The 19312-nt window shown below is 44.3% G+C and overlaps 1 protein-coding gene across 12 annotated transcripts in view; it reads right to left on the reverse strand.

The window, feature by feature from the left end:
* PCDH15 (protocadherin related 15) overlaps positions 1–19312 on the reverse strand; it is a 659401-nt gene that overhangs the window by 105241 nt on the left and 534848 nt on the right. For all 12 annotated transcript variants that reach the window (XM_082222007.1, XM_082222006.1, XM_082222001.1 and 9 more), the window contains one exon: positions 4722–4838. In XM_082222007.1, coding sequence (XP_082078133.1) covers positions 4722–4838 — 117 coding nt within the window. The remainder of the gene's footprint in view (positions 1–4721; positions 4839–19312) is intronic.

A 19312-nucleotide genomic window follows, 5' to 3' on the forward strand; every position in this document is an offset into this window, starting at 1 on the left:
TAATAATGTTTTTACAAAATATAATTAGCAAGAAATTACTCAAACCCAGATAATGTGGTTCAGAATAGCAACAATCACACTCTGTTCCAATGACTAAAACCTACAATTATCATTAAGCATCAGCACATTAGGTAATTAGTTATTGAATTCATAAAGCTGGCATGAGATCATTATTTCTGAGGAAGCTACTTTTCTTCCATCATTTTAGAAAACAACAACACCAGGATATTATAGTTATTGGCAAAGTTGCAATTGATTGACAAAGATCATCAAAGGAAGATTTAACATGGATTTTTTTAAAATAAACTTGCTTTCATTATCTGTCACATTCATTATCTGTTTATGTTGCTTCAAGTCATTCAGAAAGCATGCTTGCTTCTGTTGTGAACATCAAACATTTTAGAACCCTGGGTTGGAGCACATTTATACCATGAGAGGTGTTATATCCTATGCTAAGAAAAAGACATAAGCTATGCATTGACTTGATGTGCTGTAGCACATAAAAAGGCTACCACTATCATCCTCCACAAATGCTTTGAAGGGGTGAGTGCTGCCAGATTAAGAATCTTTATATTAACTAACAGCATGATGTTATGTGTTCTTAAATGGCAATTGGCTCCATTGAACTCCATAGGATTTACTTCCTTGCATAAACATCAAGGATCAGGGCTTCAAAGCTTCAATTTTCAAAGCATTAAAAATGGAAATGCCACAAGCATTACAATAAAAATTTGTGGTTACTGTCTCACAAAAGGAATTGTATCCATACACCCCCCCACACACACACCCAAGCTATAGTGTCTATGGAACAGTGAGCAGCCCAGCACAGACATAATGGTAAAAGGTAAAGGGACCCCTGACCATTAGGTCCAGTTGTGGTCAACTCTGGGGTTGCGGCACTCATCTCGCTTTATTGGCCGAGGGAGCCAGCGTACAGCTTCCGGGTCAAGTAGCCAGCAGGACTAAGCCGCTTCTGGCTAACCAGAACAGCGCACAGAAATGCCGTTTACCTTCCCGCCAGAGTGGTACCTCACTTCAAAGCACTGGCTGTAATGAGGAATCGGCCTGAAAAACCTACGCTGCACAAATGCCCTTTCCCTTAACTGGTCAGACTTAAACCAGAGATTAGCATTACATCTGTACCTTGCCAAATCTAAGCAGCACTAAAAAAAAGCAGAGTCCACAATAAGGGTTTGAAGCGGGTTCACAAATATTGGTTCAGGGGTCTAGTGTCAGTTCAAATGTATTGCTAAACTATGGTTGACAGCATCAATGTAAGAGAGGGGTAGATCCATACATGAGAGAAGAGGATGTTGGGGAAGGAGCCTTCCTGATGAAGGCTCCCTGCAAACCACAACTAAAAACTGGAAATCCACATCAGACATGCATGCTTCTCTTTCTCTCTGAAGTGTGAATGTCTGTTTCATTTGGGTGTGACTGCTTTAGGTGGACAGCAAAGGCAAGGGCCAGGGCTTTTTTAAACATGTGGGAATAACTTCAGAAGCTCCTTTAGACTGGGTGGTCTCTCTCTTTCTCTTACTGGGAATGAGTATGAAATTTGTTTTTGATGAGTGGTGTAGGTTTGGAAACTCTTTGCCTTGAGATGTTCCTAACTGCCTCACTAGATGACCAAGCACTTACGAAAGTTTATTCCTACATGTTAATGTATTTTGCCTGCTACTGTACTTTGGTTTTAATTATCTAGATTATAAATTAATTTGATCAGCCTCCTTTCTTTATTTTAAGCTTGTTTCTGATTACTTGGCTTTTGCACTTCTTATTGCAGTTTTCACGAGATCATTAACTTTTAATTCTTAGCGTGGCTTATATTGTAATACTGGATTTTGAGCAGTTAGGAATCTTAACTTTTATATTGCATTTTTAAAAGTCTAACAATGGAAATTATATAACTGGCCATCAATAATTATTCCGTGCATGGTTTACAGACAAAACATTGTTTAAAAACACAATATATAATGAAAATCAACCCCCACCAAAAATTCTCGAAGAAAATAAAACAGATATAGGGAAGCAGATGAAAACATAGACGGGTGGGCAAAGTGCCAACAAGGAGCTTGTCCCACCAACCTGCCCCTCATTTCTGTTCACCTGTCATTCACATATGCTGTTAGTTTTCTTTCTCACTCACTTATAAATATGCTTTGCTCTTTCTGTGGTCCCTGTCAAATATTATCCTGGTGCCGTTACTGCTAACAGCAAGGAAAGGAATAATCAGATGCTCACTTTAAGTTCCCAATTCTTCCTTTGTAGCTACATCATTACCTGCCCCACACCTGATATCTGGAACATGGGAAGTGGTTATGGTTTGTGTGAAATGGCCTTGTGGGCCTTCTTGGGACCTATCCCAGGCTCATAGGCCAGAAGTTCCTAACCCTTGCTCTATAGCTATAATTGAGGAAACTATCTGATCTTTATATTTGTGTTTCCCTGCAGACTCCAAAACCGTACTCATCAATATGGTATGAAAAAGTGAAAAGGGAAAGTATTTTTGCTGCTTTGCCAGCAGGAATGTGTAAATAAAGTATCCGTAAGGCTCCCTTAACACCTCATCTCCAGGCTTATTTACTTATAAATAAAGCTAGAAAATTATACACGCTCTCCTTGGTTGTCCTAATGGCTCTATTTCGCCCCCTGCTAATAGACTGCTATTGAATGACTATTTTGAAGCTTAGCAGGTTTTGATAAGATTGGCTACAATTACTTGGTGTCCTTCAGTGGCATTATGCTCTCTGCAGTAAATAAGCACTCCCCCCTTCCCCCAACCCCCCCCCCGTCTTCCTCTAAAGACAATAAAAAATGCCACTCTGACTATGCTAGAATTTAATGTGAAGGGAGGTAGAGAAGATACAAGAGGGACAAGCACAATAATAATGGGCAAGTTCACTTATTCTCAAACTGATGGGACAAATGTCAGCTCAAGGCACTTTGCCAACAAAAAATTACTAGATAGCATAAATGGCTTCTTCCAACTGCCAGCTCTAAGGCCCATTTAGAGAGAGGTTTGATTTAGTCTTCAGTGGAATGCTGAAGATGTCAACAGCCCTCTGCCAAATGCCAGGATTTCATAGCAAAGAGGAAAATTAACATTTTCACGACTGTTTTGTGGCTTCTTTTACCTTACTGCCACAGTAGCACTTCTCGCGGTCCCTGTACAGAAATGCTAGTCAAGATAAATCACTGCAGTATCCTAATACCTACATTAAACATGGTGTTGATCATGCAGAGCCCTTCTACAAACAGGCTCCTGTGATGGGATAAACTTCAATTCCTCTATGGATTAGATCTCAGGAAATCCCTTAAATCCAAAAAAGGCTAGTGTTACAAAACCCCAAAACACTCATCCTTTTTAAAAACAGCATTATCTGCTGGCTTTGGTAACAAGATGTTTAGGGAGAGTAGAGGGGAGTCTCTCTTTTCCATCCTCTGCCAACATTTTCAACCATTTGCATAACCTGGAATAACGTTGTGGTCACTGTCTATAATTAGAAGGAGATTACTGAAGACTGTAGAGATACGATCTACTAAGAGAAAACGACTAGATTCTGACCAGTGGGGAAAAGTAACTATTTTGCAGAAAGTTTCCCCATACCGCCAGAGGCAGGGATTGTTCCTACATGAAATTTGCCCAAGGCACCAAGAACATGGGACCAGTGCTTTTTTTCTGGGGGCACGCAGTAGTACGTATACCCCTAAACATTTTGTGAATCTAAGTTTGGCCTCATTGAGGGGCAGTATTTCAATATGAGTAGGGAAACCCCTAAACATTTTTCTTTTAGGAAAAAAAAAAGCACTGCATGGGACTGTCACGTTCCCACTAGCAACAGACTGGGAAAACATGCATATTCCCTGTGAATGTTAACCAGTCTGATAACTATTGAGCTTTTCCCTTTAGGCTCCCTAGAATGTGAGATAGCTGAGTCAGTAGAGCATGAGACTCTTGATCTCATGGTCATTGGTTTGAATCCTATGCGGAGCAAAAAGATTCCTGCCTTGCCGGGGGTTGGACTTCCGGCTCTGCAGTTCTATGATTCTAAGATCAGTGCTTTGACCAACAAATCAGAGTTTACTCATGGGATATAATACAACTCTGTCAATCGAATGCCAGACTGAAACCCAGATGCTGCTGGGAAAGTTGATTCCAACAAATCTGCGCTGCTATATTCTTACATTATATTAGCAAAATGATTTTTTAATGCGGTGTTTTATTTCTTCACACACACACACACAACACTTTTCATGCTTGGAGGCTTACAATAATAGCAAATCAAGGAAATAACAGCCCTTCAAAAGTTTTGCTTTGTTTTCTGTTGGAGCCACAAAGCTGTTCCAAATGCAGGCCCACCCCTTGCTTTTTCCTGTTTATCATCAACACACTAAACCCTGATAAGGATTTCACATATAAATTGTTCCATAAGGAAAGAAAGCAGAGCAGGGAGGGAGGAGGCATTGGGGAGCTGGGGAGAAGTAAAAAAGAACTCTGCATTATGGCTTTATCCATCTTGAGAACAATAATTGAAGTGCTCAAGCCAGAGGATAGGCTGGCATAAAAATGCATAGGAGCCACTGCTGGGTTAAAATAAATAAAAATAAATCATAGTAATCACTTATGTTGTTCAGAGGATTAAGGCCACTTATGCAGCTTTTAAAGAAATCTCTCCTGGGTGCAGGGTATTAAGAAATGAAAAAATTGTTTTCCTTACCGGAGGGTCCAGATCCTCAGCTTCAACTGTTGTTATAACCGTGCCCTTGATTGCATCAGGAGCAACCATGCCCCTGTACAGAGGTTTGCTAAATACTGGGGAGTAATCGTTCATATCCTGCAAAACATAATTAAGAATTTACTGCTGAAGCTGAAATGAAATTATGGACACATTCACAATGCTTCTTTCAAACTAGTCTCTGCTCAGTCTCTTCCCGTTATCCAATTCATTTACTATTGTCAGGCCTTCTGGCTCCTCAATTGTGTTACTTATCTGCGTACAAGACTGGTACTCAAGAGGAGGATGCAAAATTTTCCATGCAATGTAAATGTGTAAAGAATTGACATAGAGTAGATCTGCTTCATCAGAACAATTGTCATTTTAATAAATGAGATTTCCAGGGACTGAGCAAATTCTTGTAGGCTGTGAAAATGCAAACTCTAGAGTAGCATCTTGAGAAATAAACATATCACTTTTTTATTTTTAAACATAACTACTGATAGGTAGCTTTCATCTTGTGATCTCTTATGAAATTTGTTTCAGAGGTTTGGAGTGTCCCGACCGGTTTTGAGAGGGGGACTCTTTTTCTTTTTAACAAAACGTGATGCAAAATAAATTGGATCAAATCCAGGGTTTTGTAGAAACTGTGATCAATCAAATACACTGGCAATAACAAACTCTGATACGAAATATGGTACCTTAACTTTCAGGATCATCATTAATGCATGACCTATGTATCCTATGGGGGGACTTTAACCATGCTCCCATGGTGCCAGTTTTTTGTAGGTTCCACTCACATGTTGAAACAAACGTTACCACTCTCCCATGCATGCAGGAAGAGGCAGCAATCAACCAGAAAAAAATGACTAACCTAGTTTAAGGGAATCTGCTTGCACTGGATTTGTAATCCATATTGGCCAGAGTTCTTGATTGGGTATAGAGGGGGTATATGTGTGGCAGGGCCCTTTCGCATAAACCCTGAAAGTATAGCTACTCCTGAGTGTGATCCCCATGCATTCACTCAGCATGTGAATAGAGCTATTGTGGTTGGATGTGCTGCTCATCCAGCACAAGAAAAGCCATCAATGCAACAACCAGTCCAAGTAATCACCAATGCCACCAAACTCTCTCTCTCTCTCTCTCTCTCTCTCTCTCTCTCTCTCTCTTTCTGTCTCTGCATTTCTAGTTCATGTTTGTTTGGGGGGGCGGATAGAGCTCCATGCATTTCCCCCCCTTTTTGTTTTGCCTCTCGCCCACTTTCTCCCACTTATCATTGGTGAAGTTTGAATCTGGTCAAGCTTAGAAAATTAAGTAGATAGGGGAGAAGATTTTTTTTTGTCAGGTTCAACATGTGAGCAGTACATGTGAAAAGGAACTAGGAGTCTTGGTTGACCACAAACTTGACATGAGCCAACAGTGTGACGCGGCAGCTAAAAAAGCCAATGCAATTCTGGGCTGCAACAATAGGAGTATAGCATCTAGATCAAGGGAAGTAATAGTGCCACTGTATTCTGCTCTGGTCAGACCTCACCTGGAGTACTGTGTCCAGTTCTGGGCACCACAGTTCAAGAAGGACACTGACAAACTGGAACATGTCCAGAGGAGGGCAACCAAAATGTTCAAAGGCCTGGAAACGATGCCTTATGAGGAACGGCTAAGGGAGCTGGGCATGTTTAGTCTGGAGAAGAGGAGGTTAAGGGGTGATATGATAGCCATGTTCAAATATATAAAATGATGTCACATAGAGGAGGGAGAAAGGTTGCTTTCTGCTGCTCCAGAGAAGCGGACACGGAGCAATGGATCCAAACTACAAGAAAGAAGATTCCACCTAAACATTAGGAAGAACTTCCTGACAGTAAGAGCTGTTCGACAGTGGAATTTGCTGCCAAGGAGTGTGATGGAGTCTCCTTCTTTGGAGGTCTTTAAGCAGAGGCTTGACAACCATATGTCAGGAGTGCTCTGATGGTGTTTCCTGCTTGGCAGGGGGTTGGACTCGATGGCCCTTGTGGTCTCTTCCAACTCTATGATTCCATGATTCTATGAACATGCTAAGTGAAGGAAAGACCACATGCCTGTTTGGATGTTGCCTGGGGGAAAGCTTTTTCCAGCTGACAAACATATTCTGCAGATCAAGTAAGGTTCATATGCTTATCCACATGATTGCCTCTACACCAGTGGCTCCAGATTTCCCCTGCCCCTGACAGACCACATGAGGGTCTTGGTGGACCACCTAACAAGTTTTCTGCCTTTTGTAGCAATTGTAATATACTGTGCTAGTTGCTGAATTATTTCTCAATTGTCTTTTTATAGTCATGTTGTAGGCGACCTAAATGAAGTACCCATGGACCACAATTTGGGAACCCTACCTCTACACGGACGCGGGTGGCGCTGTGGGTTAAAGCCTCAGCGCCTAGGGCTTGCCGATCGAAAGGTCGGTGGTTCGAATCCCCGCGGCGGGGTGCGCTCCCGCTGCTCGGTCCCAGCGCCTGCCAACCTAGCAGTTCGAAAGCACCCCCGGGGGCAAGTAGATAAATAGGTACCGCTTACCAGCGGGAAGGTAAACGGCGTTCCGTGTGCGGCTCTGGCTCGCCAGAGCAGCGTTGTCACGCTGGCCACGTGACCCGGAAGTGTCTTCGGACAGCGCTGGCCCCCGGCCAATAGATGCGAGATGGGCGCACAAACCCCAGAGTCTGTCAAGACTGGCCCGTTCGGGCAGGGGTACCTTTACCTTTACCTCTACACTACAAAGGTGCAATCTGAATAGCCCAAGAAGTTGGAGGAACTGAAGATAAAAGATGGAGATAGTGTGTAGGCTATTGCTTAAATTGCAGTTATTTCATACCAAACATTTCTCTTTATGGATATAATCTGTGTAGGAAATACTTGCTTAACTGTAATGTATGAAATATAGTGCCAATATTTTTCAGTACACTGATCGCGCACCCCCCCAAAATGTGGGTTTTTTTCCTATTTGTTCAAGAACATGTAAAACAAGGGATTATTTCAAGCAAACATCATATTCAGCCCTGTCAGATATTGCTATGTCCCTTTATTGTGTCTGTACTGTTTCCTGATAATAGATGACAAATTCAGAACGCCTAAACATTTGTGTTCATCTTCTGCATGTCCTTATGTCCTTTGTGTTAGGAAATCAGCAACTATAAATAGATATGCCAAAAAGAGAAATGATGTAGAACATCCTCTGATAAGAATGTTTCAGAACATCCTCTTCTATGGGAAATGACTGGAGGGCCTTATTTATATTTCTAAGGTAAACAAATCAGGAGCAAATAAAAGTATGAATGCAAAGTTGCCTAAAATTAGGGTCGCCATATCTGCAAACGTGAAAATCGGGACACAGTTGAAGTTTTCTTTGTAGGGGAACCAAAGTTTTTGAGATTTTTTTAAAAGTAAAGCTACAATCATTTTTAAAGGCATTTTTGACATGATTTAACCCCCATTGTTGATTTCTGAAAATTATTCTGGATGCAATTTTCAAAGGCTGGTTCCAGGAAAATCAGGACTTATGGCAGCCCTAGCTAAAATGCTGAAAGACAAGAAGTTTTTGACCTAAAACCACCATTTTTCTACTGAGTCAATCAGCACATGAGTATTTGGTGAGGTGAAAGTTGTACAATTAGCAACACAGAATGTTCTTCAACAGACATTCAAAAATTCAACCCTAAACCTTTAGCTTTATGTAGTAAAGTTCAAGGAGAACTCTACCCCATGATTTTGCTGATATACAAGCTTTGTTCTTAATCCCTTGTAAAGTTCACTGCTTGTAAAAAAAAAAGTTTCTGAAATAATATTTGGAGAAATCTATTAAGGGAGTGGACAAGTTGGATATGATAGTAATTTAGCTAGAGGGAAAGGGCACACTTCCTTTGAAAGTATATGTGAACAATCAAAATTAGGTAAAATGGTAGTTTTAAAAGAGCAGCTATTTTCTATGAATGAAAAGTTATGTGTCCAGCCTGCAATTTTTTTTAAAAGGAAGGCTTTGTTATCCCACAAAAGGAAAAAGAGGGGAAAAATCTCTCTAGCCTGCATATGTCAGATGAATCAATATGTCAGATGAATCAATCAATATAAATACATTGTAAAGAATTAAAACATTTTAAAAGTAGCAGGGAGATTTGGTCATACAGCTTTTATGTCCTCAAGTAAAGTTACTCACGCACAACTGCATGGAGAAGAATGCATTATGGTTGGAGAATTTCTGCCATTGCTAGGAATGGGGGCCTTTTTTATCTCATTTGCCTTCAACTTGACGGGGTCTGTTCAACCTGGCATGTCTCCACACCAAGACAAAAGTGTGGTGGGTCCTTATCCGAGAGATGCCATTTGCAGATGACGCAGCCTTGACAGCACACTCTGGGGAAGCTCTATAGAGATTCATCAAATGTTTTGCCCAAGCCTGCAGGGAGTTCAGCCTCACCTTCAGCCTGACAAAGACCAACATTCTGGGTGAGGACATCACCAGCGCTCCACACATCAGCATTGGTGGCCACATGCTTGAGGTAATAGATGATTTTGTCTGCTTGGGCTCCACTATAACCAGCAACCTCTCCATTGACACTGAGCTGAATTGGTAAGGTAGCTATAGCAAAGACTTACTTCTCCCAAAGGGAGAATGTGATGCTAATGACCAATACCAAGATGAAGGTCTTCCAGGCTTGTGTGTTGAGCGCTTTGCTTTATGGTAGTGAATTGTGGGAAACTTACACTCACCAGGAGCAACACCTCAATGCCTTCGATATGCACTGCATCAGGAAGTTTTGGGGCATGAGGTGGTAGGACTTGTTTGAGTCTCAAACAAAGAAGTGCTCTCTCAAGCCCACATTTCCAACGTGTTCACACTCCTGTCTCAGTGATGTCTATTGACTTGGTCATGTCCACAGAATGGAAGCTGGTACTATCCCCAAGGACTTGCTCTATGGGGAGCTGGCTTCAAGCACCTGGCCCACTGGCAGACTAACTCTGTGTTACAAAGATGTCTGGAAACGTGACATGAAGGCTGGCCAAATCAACCCCACCATGTGGGAATCCCTTGCAGACTGTAGTGCCTGGAGACTGTCAGGTTATGTATCCACAGCAGTGACCAGAGGAGAAATGACCACAGGGAGGACCATAGAAAGAAGAAACACCATGGTACATCTGCATCAGCACAACTGGATGCCTTCATGTGTCCTGCTGCAACAAAACATGTCTCCCCCTTATTGGTCTCTACAGCCACAGCAGATGCTGTAACTCTCCGACAGCTTGACTTCACCCCTGAAAGCACACTCTGCCCCCCCAAAAAACAAACAGATGCAAACAACAACTAGACTTACAAGAACACTGACAGAAATAATTTCATTTGAGTGTTAACTACATATTTCAGCTGATTGCCATTTCCCTTATTATTTCATCTTAGATATTTAATAATACTCTGTTTATGTGTTACTCATCCATACAACATACCATTATTATAAATGTGACAAAAATGTAGAAAATAGGGAAATGACATTCAGTTTGATGTTGTATCCTAAACATGAAGGGTTTTGTTTCAATTAATTATTTGTATTAGGATTTAGAGTTATGAAGACAGCAGAGACTTATACCACATCACAAATCCCTGGATTATTTCACTAGGGGGAATTATATGTATGTTAAACAGCATGGGAAACAATATTGTAGGATTTTGCATTGAGAATTGAGATGTGATAGCCCCCTCATAACTTCTGCTTACTGAAACTGCACAGGCAAAATGGTGGTAGCAAGTGTCCTTTGACATTATCAGCCTGATGGAAGAGACACTAAAATAGATACTACCTCATATCTATTTGGACTTCTCTCAGGTTTCCCATAACTCACACTTCAGTTGTCACTTATCACCCACAATTCTGTGGAATAAAAGTTGCACATCTTTGCCAGGCATCAGATATTGCAATCTTTGAGTTGTCAGTTAGAGCTACAGTAGGAACCTCTCTTCACATGTTTTGCCACTGTATTATCCTAAGGTAAATATAATCTCTTTCAGTTGTCTCTGAATCTCTGGGCTTGCCGATCAGAAGGTTGGCGGTTCGAATTCCCGCGACGAGGTGAGCTCCCGTTGCTCGGTCCCTGCTCCTGCCAACCTAGCAGTTCGAAAGCACGTCAAAGTGCAAGTAGATAAATAGGTACTGCTCTGGCAGGAAGGTAAATGGCGTTTCCATGCACTGCTCTGGTTCGCCATAAGTGGCTTTGATATGCTGGCCACATGACCCAGAAGCTGTACGCCGGCTCCCTTGGCCAATAAAGTGAGATGAGTGCCGCAACTCCAGTCATCTGCGACTGCACCTAATGGTCAGGGGTCTGTTTACCTTTATCTTTACCTAAATATAATCGCTTTCAGTTATCTCTTTCGTTGACTAGGATGACTACCCACAGAAGAACCCTAGAGCTATACCTGTTGTAAACATTCTCAGGGGGTTACTACTTCCCTATCATTTAAACAGACTGATGCTAGTTCATAGTACAAAATCAAATATTGTCATGCAAAATATTAATAGTTATCTGCATATTGTTCCTGTTGATTAAAATCCAAATGTTGTTTCATATTGCAGTAGATACATCCTGAAAGCAGAAGACAAAATGCATGCTTTTCTTCTGAGATTTTATGCTTAAGTATATGTGAAGATTGCCATATAGGAGGAACGTCCATGAATTCTGACTGCACATTATGAACTCTGTCTTGCTAGCCTTGGGATTATGCCACAGTAAAAATAAAGACTGATAGACAAGATTTCCGGAAGCCATCCCTGTCATCTTGGCTCTGGCAAGATCTGCCAACACCCTTCCATCAAGATGTGAACTGACAAATCAGCTCTATTATATTTAAGAGGCTAAGAAGTTGACACTGACTTTGCAAAAGAGGAAACAAATATAGTAAACAAACAAACACAAGGTCAGTGAAGGACACACTGGGACATGCATTCTAGAGACATGGAGAAAAGAATGCAAGGGTACTGAAAACTGGCCAACGTTTTACTGCCTGCTTAGCCTGGCCTCTTGCTTCCTCCGTTCTTTTTAGTGAGGTCTGCATGGAAATAGTGCTTGGAAGGGCTGCAAGCAATTAGAAGAGATAACAAAATCACTAGCCAATAATGGCAAATAAGATGCTCATTGAAAGCTAGAGTTCTGTTATACAAGATGAAGATAAATTAGATTATGATGTATAAATCAACCTGTAAATCAACTAGATTATGAAAACATAGCCCATTTCACCTGTTAGCCATACATTTCTAGTTTGCATTTGTTTTAGAAATGAATGAAAAATTAAATAAATGAACCGCCATTTGGTTAATCATTTCTAAAGCACATACAAACGGATAAACATGTGAATGAATAAAACTTGTTTTAACTGCTTTGCGCTGAAGGCAGTGTTTTGCATTGATCACACGGGCGAGGATGCTGTGTGCTGTTCACAGAAATGTCACTGTGAGAAGCAGTTGAGAAAGAGCAGTGGAAATAACAAGCCTATAGATGTCAAAGAAAGATTACTGGGGCATGGGAAATAAAGGAAGGGAAGCAGTGAAAGAATACACAATCACAAAATTTAGGTATGATAGCATTTACGCTATGTATGCCATTTCCCTTTCCTCAATCTGTCTGAAATTAGGCTGGATTGAAGTAGTGGGTGGGTGTGCCTGAAAACATGCCAATAGGATTACACATTGTGAGGGGATGATTAGCTGCTTGTGCTTAAAATTGTGCTCCCTCAGAGTTTGTGCGGCTCCACAAACCTCTGTGTGTGACAGAGCTCCTCAGACATGTCTGCTCTAGTCACTAGTAGAGTCTGACAGTGACTGCCTGCGGAAGCGCTTCCAGCAAAGAAGCTCCTTAACGGAAACGCGTCTCCTGGACTCACGACGTGGCAGCTTCCGGCGAAGCATGGGTCTCCCTATGGTTGCTTCTGACACCTCCCCGCTGTTTTCGCTGGACGTGTCTCTCACCCCTCCCTTTCCCATGCTAGTTCCTGCCTTGGCTGCTGCGTCTCTCTCAGCATTCCTGAGATCCTCCTCCAGAGACCCCTCGCTCCCCCTGCTGGTCCTTGCTTTAGCTGCTGACTCCCTCCCAGCCTCTGGGAGCCCTACCACCTCCCTTTCCTCTGATGTCAGTTCCCTGACATCCACCTCCCCTCCAGGGCCCCCTTCCCCCCCGCCCCTACTCTCTCCTCTGGGCGGTGAGGAGCTAAAACCCCAAAAAGAATCCTCTTCATCTTCAGACGTCTCGAACATTTCCCTCCATCGGTCTTCGTTCCGGCTCGCTGAATCCTCCTCCGCCTCGGAATCAGAGAACCCCTCCAACTCTTCTTCTTCGTCGGTGGTGGCAAAGTATTCCCTCCGGAACCTCGCCACTGGCTGAGGTTTACGAGGGAATCTCTGATGAAAAGTTTCTATCAAAACCTCGTCATCTACATCCTCTGCCATGACCCAGGTGTTTTCCGACTCCGGCTCCCCTTCCCACATTACCAAATACTCTACTTGATCTCCCTTCCACCTGGAATCGAGGATCTCCGCTACATGGTAGCTGTGTTCCTTTTCCTCCATAGCTGGTCCCCTATTGACCCTCCCTTCTCTGTCCCCTTTATACGGTGACAGCAACGACCTGTGGAACACTGGGTGCAGCTTCATGTGGTTCGGTAACCGGAGTCTGAAAGCCACTGGGTTGACCTGCTGCGTGACTTCAAATGGGCCCAGCCTTTTGGTTCTTAACTTCTTACAACCCCCTTTGAATGGTAACCCTTGGGTGGACAGCCACACCTGGTCCCCCACCCTGATGCTTTCACCTTCCCTTCTGTTTTTGTCTGCCTGCCTCTTATATTCCTCCTTAGCCCTGTTTAAGTTAAGTTGGAGCTGGCGATGGATCGCTTCCATTTCTTCAACGAACTGTTCTGCAGCTGGAACGCTCCAGTTCTCCCCTTCCCCCCCTGGGAAGGCTCGGGGATGGCACCCGTGATTAGCCAAAAAGGGGCTCATCCCCGTGGACACGTTCTCTGCATTGTTGTAGGCAAATTCTGCCAACGCCAGCTTCTCCACCCAATCATTCTCTCTGTCATTCACATAACACCTCAAATATTGCTGGAGGACACCATTAGCTCTTTCCGCCTGCCCGTTGGTTTCTGGATGACGGGCAGTTGAGAAATTAACCTCTACATGCAGTAAGCTCATGAGCTTCCTCCAGAACCTGGAAGTAAATTGTTTCCCTCGGTCAGAAACCACCCTCAAGGGGGCGCCATGCAGCCTAAACACATTTTCTACAAACAATTTAGCGGTTTCTTCTGCTGTGACCGCATGTGAGCAGGCTATAAAATGGGCCATCTTGGTTAACAGGTCTACCACAACCATGATGGCTGTTTTCCCTCTGGACCTTGGCAGATCAGTCATGAAATCTATTGCCACTGCTTCCCATGGTCTTTCAGGCGTGGGTAGTGGTTCTAATAAACCTGCCGGTGCCCGCCTCTCCCCCTTGGCTCGTTGGCATTGGTCACACCCTCTCACATACTCCCGCACATCTTCCCTGACCTTGGGCCACCAGAATTCCCTGGTAACCAGCCACATGGTTTTGTGTTGCCCAAAATGCCCTGCTGTGGGGCTATCGTGCAGTTGCTTGAGTACCTTTTCCCTCAATTCCCCTTCAGGTATATATAACGCTCCCTTGTAGTACAACGCCCCGTTTCTCTCCTCAAAACCCCCGGGTTTGTCTCCCTCCCTCCTGAGACCCCTGAGTTTGTCCTGGGCGTATTCATCCTGCACCGTTCCCTCTACCAGTTCCCTTTGCCCCACCAATGCCGCCCCACACACCCAGCGGTCCTCTGGAATGACATGGGTCTCTTCGGGTGCTCCCTCCCCCTCCAAATATTCAGGTTTGCGTGAGAGAGCGTCCGCCCTAACGTTCTCTGGGCCTGGCACGTAACAAATCTCAAAGTTAAATTTGGAGAACTCCTGGGCCCATCTCAACTGCCGTTGGTTGAGCACTCGCGCCGTTCTCCAATACTCTAGATTCTTATGGTCCGTGCACACTTGCACCTTATGTTGTGCACCAATTAGCAGGTGCCTCCATCTCCTGAAAGCCTCATGAATAGCAAGAAGTTCCCGGTCGTACACCATGTAGTTCCTCTCGGATTTGTTCAGCTTTCGCGAAAAGAAGGCACACGGTCGCCACTCTGACTCCTCCTTCCCCGGCTGCAGAAGAAGCACCACCCCTATGGCTCTGTCAGATGCGTCTGTTTCGACCCTCAGCTTTTTTTGTAAATCCACATGCAGAAGTTGTTCTTCAGAGGCGAAGGCCCTTTTCAGTTCCTCAAACGCTCGCTCCGCCTCCGCCGTCCAAACAAACTTCTTTTTACTGTTGAGACAGTCCGTGATGGGCGCCGTCAGGTGGGCGAAGTTTCGGATGAACTTACGATAAAAGTTTCCAAACCCTAGGAACCTCTGCACATCCTTCTTGGTTTTGGGTGTTTTCCATTCCAGCACTGCTTGAACCTTGCCGGGGTCCATGGCCAACCCCTTGTCTGACAGGCGGTACCCCAGGAATTCCACCTCCTTGGTATGAAACTGACACTTCTCCAGTTTCACCCACAGCCTGTTGGCTTGCAGCCTGCTCAACACTTCTCTGACGTCTCTCACATGTTGCTCCTCATTCTCCGAATACACCAACACATCATCTAGGAAGGCCACGCAATTCTTGTAGAGCAAAGGCCCCGGTACGTGGTTCATGAACGATTGAAAACACGCGGAGCCTGTTTGTAATCCAAAAGGCATCACGAGATATTCAAATGCCCCCAAAGGGGTGAACATGGTGGTTTTCCATTCATCCCCTTTCCTTATACGTATCAGGTTGTACGCCCCCCTTAGGTCCAGCTTTGTAAAAATCTTTCCCTTCCGCACCCTGGTCAAAATATCATCAATCCTGGGCATAGGAAAAGCCGCCGGCTCTGTCACTGCATTTAACCGCCTGAAATCACATACAAGTCTCGGCTTGTCCGTGTGCTTTTTATCCACAAAAAACACTGGGCTACCCCCCGCTGCCTTGGACTCTCTGATGAAGCCTCTCTTCAGGTTCTTGTCAATGAACTCTCGCAACTCCTGCATTTCCCTGTCTGACATGGCATACAACTTGCCTACAGGAAGCTGTGCTCCAGGGAGTAAATTGATCTGGCAATCAAAGGGCCTATGCGGGGGTAGTTGGTCAGCTTCCTTCTCGCTGAACACGTCGCTGAGATCGGCATACTGTGGTGGCACCTTCACCTTCTCCATTACTTCAGTCCCTGCTAGGGTGGCTTGGGCCCCTGCTGAACCCTTTCCCCCCCTGCAGTGTTCTAAGCAATGTGCTGAACCGAAGGAAACCACTCTTTGGCCTGGCTGCAGTGCCCCGACTGTGGCAACCAGGCGTTGGCTTTTACCTGCTCCGTTTCTCCCTGCTCTCCCCCCTCAACAGCTCCCACCATCCCTTGCCATTCCTTCCTCTGGGGGCAGACTCTGGCAAAGTGGCCTGGCTGTTGGCAGAGATAGCATTTCCGGGCCCCTTTTCCCTCCTTCTTAGCCCCCTCACTGGGCTTTGAAACTGTGCGCGCGGGGGCTGTTCCGACTTCCATCGGCTCTGCCGGCGGGAAAGCTGGCTCAGGAATGTCTGGAATGCGGAACTCCTTCCAACGTTCCCCTCTCCCTTCCCGCCTCTCCAAGGCTCTTGCCTCCTGGCGCGCTCCAATGGTCAGCGCAGATTTGGTCAGCTGATCCATAGACACCGCCCTGGGGCTCCGGGACAGCTCGTCTTTCACAGCCGAAGAAAGACCTTCTTCAAATAGCATCTGAATGGGTGCCGCCGATAAATCCCACCCCAATCTGTGAATCAGCATGGTAAAATCAGTCCAGTACTCACGGACAGATCGGCTTCCCTGCTTGCAAGCCATTAGCTGTCTGCGCACCACCCCTTCCTCAATATCGCTGGAAAACATGATATCCATTGCACGAAAGAACTTCATAGTGTCCTTTAGGATATCATTGTGCGTTGCCATCAGGGGTCGAACCCAGTCTCGCGCCCCCTTCTCAAGATGCCCAATTACGAAAGCAACTCGCGATTCCTCATCAGGGAACTCATCAAACTGCACGTTAAGGGCATATTGCATCTCTGTCCTAAAGGCATGATAATCCTTGGGGTCCCCCCCAAACTTCTGCACCAATCCTGGTACCTTTCTGGGGAACTGAGTGGTTCTCCCCTTCTTGTCTGCATCCTGAGCCCTTCTCTCCTCGAGCCTCGCCGTCTGCAGCGCAAGTTGGACCTCCAAAGCTTGATACCTTTCTTCCAAGCTTGGACCAGCTCCAACCCCTGCCCCTCCGGTTCCGGCTGGGTTGCTCATGATGCTTTCTCCTGCACAGGCAGCGTACAGAGACTGTCAGACTGCTGTGAGGGGATGATTAGCTGCTTGTGCTTAAAATTGTGCTCCCTCAGAGTTTGTGCGGCTCCACAAACCTCTGTGTGTGACAGAGCTCCTCAGACATGTCTGCTCTAGTCACTAGTAGAGTCTGACAGTGGCTGCCTGCGGAAGCGCTTCCAGCAAAGAAGCTCCTTAACGGAAACGCGTCTCCTGGACTCACGACGTGGCAGCTTCCGGCGAAGCATGGGTCTCCCTATGGTTGCTTCTGACACCTCCCCGCTGTTTTCGCTGGACGTGTCTCTCACCCCTCCCTTTCCCATGCTAGTTCCTGCCTTGGCTGCTGCGTCTCTCTCAGCATTCCTGAGATCCTCCTCCAGAGACCCCTCGCTCCCCCTGCTGGTCCCTGCTTTAGCTGCTGACTCCCTCCCAGCCTCTGGGAGCCCTACCACCTCCCTTTCCTCTGATGTCAGTTCCCTGACACACATAGAGAAGTTACAAGCAGGAGATTTGCAGCTGGTTTTTGAACTGAAAGTTACAGGGTGTCCTATGAGGAGGCTTTGCCCAAACTGCTTACATTTTTGACAGGTCTGATATCCTGGGAGATAGTGAAATGCCTGCAAAGTTCATGCTGTTTGGAAGGAAAACATGGAACCTACAGATAAAAGAAGACTGTGTGGATCTCTAGTTGAAATCAGTGGTAAAAGGAATGATCAAGGGAACTGAATGATAAATGAACTAATGCAATTAAGATCTATTTGTAACTAATATCTATTTTCTAGTTACACATTACTGGAACACATAACTTGTTTTCATTTCTATTTTGTATCAATTAGCAGAACTTGATTCTAGAACAGGGATAGGCAAACACGGCCCTCCAGATGTTTTGGGACTACAACTCCCATGATCCCTAACTAACAGGACTAGTGGTAAGGTATGATGGGAATTGTAGTCCCCAAAACATCTGGAGATCCGAGTTTGCCTATGTCTGTTCTAGAACATACTTATATTTTCTTCAGTCAAACCTGCACAGTTTGATAAAACCCAAGAGCTTGATGTAACCCTCTTTTTTGCTGCCTGCTCTGATTAGAAAAACAAGGACATGTGCAGGAAGGCGTGGGAACGTTAGCTGATCCTCCTTTGTTTAATTGATATTAGAATGATTCCCTCTCCCAAATTACATGTTCCAGAAGTCAGTTTATCTAGCCAGTCAAGTATGTGAATCTCACTTTTATTGTATGCATATGCTGTTGCATTACTCTCACAATCCTGGGCCGAACTTAAAACACTTAGGAATAAATGTTTAGGTTATAAGGCAGAATGGTTGGCAATCAACTATGATAAAGGCAAAGTATTTATCTTTACAAATAAATATAAGAAATATATATGTGTTTCAGATCACTAAGCAATTGAATGGGGAATTCATTTCAAATATTTGGGAGTTATTTCTCAGCCAACATTGTCCCTGTCAGTTCAGATTCAAAACATGACATCTGGTGTATTGAATATTTTAGTGGCAGTACTAAGTTTTTATTATACAAAAGGAGAACAGCGTATACCTTCAGCTTTAAAGATTCAGTTCTCTTGGATGTCCTTAAAAAGACAAGCTTCTCATACAAAATACAGACACATATATATGTATGAGATAATCGGAATATATACACTTATTGTATAATGGGCCATGAAAAATGGCAACAAATGTTTCAAAAATATTCCTTAAATAAATAAAAGTGCGATCTTGACCCCACACTATAGATGCCTGGAGGGAGTTAGCCTGCAGCAATAGCACTTTTCCAATGGCCTTTCCGGTTAGTAGGAAGGAGGAAGCAGAGCCTGGGAAGGAAGGGAGCTATTGCTGGTAGTAGCTGAAAGGATGTGTTTAGTGAAGGGGAGGGGGGTCAGCAGTTTTGAATCTGTGGGATCCAAAACTCCACAGATCTTCCAAAGGGCCAGTCTTCAATGCCCTCAGCCATGCCCACCTGGAGCTGGCATTTGGAAAAACAAAGAAGAAATGAGTCATTTCTCGGCCCACATTGCCCTGGTCAAGTCAGATTCTAAACATTACCTCTGCTGCATCAAATATTGCTGAATTTTTATTCTATAAAAGGAGAACAGTGCATACATTCAGCTTCAAAGATTCAGGTCTTTTAATGATACAAACGTTCAGGACAAAGTACAGCAATGGAGTATT

The sequence above is a fragment of the Podarcis vaucheri genome, assembly GCF_965113315.1.
Source record: "Podarcis vaucheri genome assembly, chromosome: 5".
Taxonomy (NCBI): Eukaryota; Metazoa; Chordata; class Lepidosauria; order Squamata; family Lacertidae; genus Podarcis; species Podarcis vaucheri.